Source organism: Sesamum indicum, linkage group LG5 (assembly GCF_000512975.1).
Source record: "Sesamum indicum cultivar Zhongzhi No. 13 linkage group LG5, S_indicum_v1.0, whole genome shotgun sequence".
Classification (NCBI taxonomy): Eukaryota; Viridiplantae; Streptophyta; class Magnoliopsida; order Lamiales; family Pedaliaceae; genus Sesamum; species Sesamum indicum.
Genome location: NC_026149.1, coordinates 12,130,144 through 12,135,847, shown reverse-complemented (window position 1 = coordinate 12,135,847; position 5,704 = coordinate 12,130,144). Strand labels below are relative to the sequence as shown.

The 5,704-nt window shown below is 35.1% G+C and overlaps 1 protein-coding gene across 7 annotated transcripts in view; it reads left to right on the top strand.

The window, feature by feature from the left end:
- Positions 1 to 5,704, top strand: part of LOC105162422 (multisubstrate pseudouridine synthase 7) — a 19,634-nt gene that overhangs the window by 9,890 nt on the left and 4,040 nt on the right. For all 7 annotated transcript variants that reach the window (XM_020694029.1, XM_020694028.1, XM_020694026.1 and 4 more), the window contains exons 13-17: positions 1,889 to 1,953; positions 3,213 to 3,391; positions 4,186 to 4,253; positions 4,371 to 4,431; positions 5,492 to 5,529. In XM_020694029.1, coding sequence (XP_020549688.1) covers positions 1,889 to 1,953; positions 3,213 to 3,391; positions 4,186 to 4,253; positions 4,371 to 4,431; positions 5,492 to 5,529 — 411 coding nt within the window. The remainder of the gene's footprint in view (positions 1 to 1,888; positions 1,954 to 3,212; positions 3,392 to 4,185; positions 4,254 to 4,370; positions 4,432 to 5,491; positions 5,530 to 5,704) is intronic.

Here is a 5,704-nt window from a genome sequence, read left to right as displayed (position 1 = left end):
GGAAACTATGTTTTTACACCCCTCAGTTGTTAAGTTATAGAAACACCACTATTGTTAAAATAATTACACATGCACTCTTGTCAATGATGTTATCATTATAGTGACGCCCCCTTTTGGTAATAATTTCATTATGCGGTACCTCCTTAGTATTGTTTTCACTGCACTGACAATCCCCTTTGGATATTGAAAGCATCAATGGGAAGTGGAGTCACTGTAATTATCTAAACAGTAGGGCCGTGGGGCTGGTCTCTATATCTTCATCATATTGAGAGGGTGTTAGTGTAATTTGCTTTATATAGGGATAGTTATGCCATATAGTCTATGAGTTAGCCTAATGTAGCTTTAAAACAGTGTGTGGCTGAGAACTGACAGCTTAAGAAGAACAACAGTGGAATTAGGAGACTGAAAGCTAATAGCAATTGCTGTACTCATCAAGAACCAGGTCGAAGAAGATCCACAGAAAAATATAAGATGGACGGAAGTTGAAAACACAATTGTTAGATGAAAGATAGGTCATTGGCAAAGCTGGCAACAATTGTGGTGGTTGTAATAGGTGCTATCAGACTGAGGGGTCAATCAGATGAATGCAAACAAGAAAACTGTATTGGTGGTGTTTTTCCTCTGTCATAAGATGGGGATGGGTTGGTCTACAAACGATGGCTCTGGTGGGTAAGGACTTGGTATTTGTGGTTTGGTGGAGTATTTCTTATGCTACTCAGTAATTTGATTCTAGTACCACATTGAAGGTGAAAAACAGATAGAATGTCTAGAGTCAACTATTATTCTTCAATATATCATTTTTAGATCGCTTCTCTTTTATGTTTATACAGAATATTGAGATTGATAAATATTTGCTTTGGTTCTGTATGCAACATTATGGTACAGAAAGTTTTAAAGAATATTGCTATATGTTGCTGCCGGCCATCATAGTGTAGTGTCATTTTTGTATTGTGGTACAAAACCTTGCAAACTATGAACTATGTTGGTACCTGATCCTGCAAATGTGACGTCAAATTGCTGGGTAGTTATTTTCTTTTTGTTAAACAAAATCGCATATGAAGGCATGAGCATTCTCTGTTGGCTGGTAATTACTCCACAAAGTTATCATGTAGCTATCAGAGATTTGGTAAACCCCGTTTCTTTCAAGACCTTGAGTAGGATTCAGTCATCTGAAGTTAGTTGTTACTTAAAGTTTGGTTCTGTATGTTAAAATTTGTAGGAAAAATATGATTAGATAAAATTTTGATCCTTCTCTTACTTTTTCCTATTACTTATTTTGAAATTGTGAAATGCTTTAATGGTTTCTCTTCTTCTTATCTGGATCACTCAAAACTCTATCTTTGAGTCTTTACAATAAATTGGCCCTTTATTACTGCTTCTTGTGACACCTGTCTCCTTTTTGGGTCGGTAGAGTCCTTGGTTCAAAATTCTGATTTTCTATTGGACATACTATATGTTTATTCCCAGCCAACTTATACATGAAACTCAGTTGATACCCAAATGTGGCTTAAAATTTTTATATGCTGTGGCTAAACTTTGAAGTTAAAACTTTTTCCTGTTATTGTTTGTTCATTGTAACCTGTATCATGAATTTTTTATGCGCACAAATCTGCTTCACTGTTTCTTAAAGTAATGGTGATCTCTAATTTAGTATGAGATGCAAATGATTGTCAATCAACAATGATGTTTGAAGTATAAAATCTGATGGTCAGTTAATGTGTATGCATTTATGTGCATATCTTTGTATGTGAATGAGTCTGCATGAGATTGTTATCAGAAGGTTTAAAGGAAGTAGAGTTATCCAAGCATTTGTTGAACTCTTACTTTTTCAAATTTAAAAATCTTACTCTTTCACACTTTAATAATGTCATCCATGTTCAACTTTCAGGTTTGTGCATAGTTACCAGAGCTATTTATGGAACCATGCCGCAAGTATGAGAGTGCAAAAATATGGTACTTTAATTTTAGGGTTTATGGTCCTCTGCTTTGGCCCTAAATAAAAGAAGTTGTTCTTGGTTTTCAGCTGGAAAGATTCTTGGTCAAAGTTTAGTGAAAATAATAGTTTGCTGACTTAAGGTTCTATAATGATTGGTTTTGGTAAATTAATAATCTTCCTCATCTAATGAAACTAAAGGAGATATTGATTCCAAGGGAAATATGACTTTTTGTAGTACCCAGTAATATATTTTGTTTCTGTAAATTGGATAAGAGTAATTACAAGATGAACTATTCGAACAGAATAATAATGTATGGGTTTTAGCTTATGTGTGCAGACATGCATGTCTTGATACAAAAGAATGCTAAAGGGCGTAACCAATATTTGAAGCCACTTACTACTATGGTGTTTGGGCTGAAAATTAGCATATAGCATGAGTCATGTTTGTCCATTTACTGATTTAAACTTATGACCTCAATCTCTCAATGAATGACTTTATTTTTTAACTCAGATTTGCAGTCATCCTCACTAAGGATGTGTATATTTAGAGTAATATAGTTATTTCATTTTTTTCTTTTGACAATACCAACTATGCCTACGCGGGGGATTCGGTTGATCTCCATCAGTTCATTTTTATCACTAGACCTCACAAAATTATTTAACAAATATATTGCCATGCTCTTCTATTATGTCTGTTGGGCATTAGTGCTGTACTTGGTTTGGCGATAAATAAGAAATAATATCAAGTTAAGCATTGAAATTGCAAATCGTCTCAGTCCATGGTGCTTAGCATATTATTGTAATTTAACTCCAATAAGAAATAATAATTGTTTGTCGTCATCAAGCTAAAGTTGCAGGTAATAGTTTCAGAGGAAAGTTGGACTTGTTAGCGGATGTAGCTTAAAGAAAATAAAAATGCATATGTTATCAACTCTCACATATTTCAGGATTTTCTAAGACACACTGAAAATATGTGTTTTGGCATTTGTGTGGTTCCTTCTTTTGGTATACTTTTGAAGAGAGAAGGTACTTGCTTTGCTTTTGAAAAAAAGTTTATGTTGGTCTCGTGTGTCCTTTTTGAGCAAATAATGTCATAGAATCTCTTTGTCCTTTTGAGCAAACAACCTCATGGAACTTCACACATGCGCGCACAAGTACATATATATATATATGTATATCTCACTCTTTTAATTGATATGTCTGAACATTATTGCATGTCAATGTGCTAATTTACCTGAGATTTGACTTAGTTCTCCAATGCTATAAAATAATGTAGGGTTTCACCAGGTTGTGTTGGGTGATTTGGTGTACTGCAAAGAACAGGAGGCTGAGAAAGAACTGCCATCTTCTCATTTGGAATGCAAAGATGGCAGCGGGTGTGATACAGATGTCAATTACCATTTGGATGACATATCTCTCACTGATCTTTCAGAATTAAGAAATACATCTGTGAAGGTAATGTTCTCAAAGTTCATAAAACCAACTTTTCCACGACATTTTTCAAACAAAAATTCAGGAAGATCTATTTGTTTAAATTTCATTTTTAATCTTTTCAGGATCAGTGGCCTTGCTGCTATCCCTCACACTCTACATTGAGTTTATGTGAACTTGTTCGTGTGAATGATTTAGGTTTAGATTTGAACCATAGAGTATCATAAAATAAACAGGTATAGCCTAGAAAATGAAAAATAGTTCATAGTTACCTTTCTCAAGTCATGCATCGTTAATTCAGTACTAAGCAGACATAGAAAAAGAAATGTAAAGTTCCCTTTGTTAAGTCATCCAACTCATTAATCATTTGGAATATCATTTTCATCTAGCCCTAGGGGTTGATTTTCCAAATACCTTTTCTTTTATGGTGATTATCAGTTTCTCATCTGCACCAGAAACCTCTGGGAAGAGGTGCGAAATATTAAAAACTGAAAACCCACTGCAGAACCTCAGATGGATTTTCTAGTTATAGCTTGGCGGGAGCAGGGTTGGTGGAGGGTGCAAAGGTAAGTTCTGAGTGGATTTGTGTGCAGATCTGACTTGATATTAGGGTGCTCCGATTTGGATCTGATGTCCTCTTATGTTCAGAAACAAAAAATTTGTCATTGGTATAGACTTTTAAGCTGATTTATTATCAAAGACAGACACACTACAAGAAACTTGCTGATAAATGATCATCTATGACAGGTCATGCAATTTGGATATCTGTCTTACCTATCATCATGACAAACACAGTGCTAATTCCTGCTTATAAACAGGTGATCACCGAGGAGGATATAGTTGCTGGAAAATACACAATCTATGATATCATCCTTCCTTTACCTGGGTAAGTTAGCTGGAGCTAGGCATCGGCACTGTTCCTTTTCTCAATCCCACTCCCTAATTTAATGAGGTCAATGTCCAGCTGCCTTTTTACTTTATTCAACACAAATGTTGTGACCAGGTCGAGGATAATCTATCCAATGAATGATATCGGGGAAGTCTATCATGAATTAGCAAAAAAGGTGAAGCTTTTTACTACTGATCCAGCTAATTTTATATTGGTCTTCATACATGGAATGTATATTACAGGCGAGCATGTGAGATAAAAGAATGACGAACCCCTAATTGTCTTTCCTATTTCCAGTTGTGAGCTTTGTGATTCTTGTCTTAAGTTCTTTTATGGTCCAATATAACAATACTCATGGACCCTCATGAACAGCACCAAATACTTTTGGGATAAGAATTTAGTCATATTATAAAACCATGATGCATGGGGCCACTCAGCCACAGATAAAATCAAGGTGTGGTATAGTCAAAGGAAAATAAATTCCCATAAAAATAATAGAAGTTCGGAGTGTCTAAAATCACCATACAGAAAATTGCAAACTTATAAAGCCAAAGTTTTTTTCAAAAATTCCAATGAAAAAAATCCTTCTTGATTTAAGCTCGTATCTTCCAGATTGCCAAGTTACCAAGTATTTTAAAATGATTGGTGGAGAGTGAGCTATAACACTTGGTAGAAAATTATTATTGTTCTCTATTAAAATTGACATTGAGAAGACATATATCATGACAGTAAAATTTAATTATCATATCAGAATGTAAAAACTCATGGATGAGACACCACGCATGAGGCAAGTTGAAAAGGCCAAGCAATCATCACCCACTGGTGGGAGGAATGAAAGTCGAGCTTCCTACCAAGGGAAATGGATCCTTGGTCATATGGTGTGTAAGGATGGATATGAAGAAGTACGTACTGTTGAAATCAGAGTAGTTTAATATGATTTAAGCTTTACCTGTTTCAGATCTAGAAAACGTTTTCTTGTTCTTGTGTCAAAATCCCCATAATGCTTATAATACCACTCATGCCCTTTCTCTAAATAAGATAGAGTAATACTTGTGTTTAGCTATAGACCTCCATGCACATGCTTGTGGGTTACCTTTATTTGTGTTCTGATCAATATTTACAGAAAACAATGTTTTTCTGCTGCATGTTTGTCTGTCTCTCTCTCTCTCTCTCTCTATATATATATATATATATACTGTTCACCTCTGATGAATTTAGATGTGTTTACTTGTCAGGATGATATCAGCTTGATAGACAGTCTGCATAACACCAAGTGAGTTGTTGACTTTATCCTTCCGAGTTGGATTTTATTTAAATCATCTTTTTGGAAAGAGTACACGTTCCGTAAAGGGTGAGCATTTAAGCTCACATAGGTGATGATATTGGGGGCAAGAGGGTTCCTCGAAAAGCAGCATTTGATGCTCAAGAGTCTTTGGGCATAATAAAGG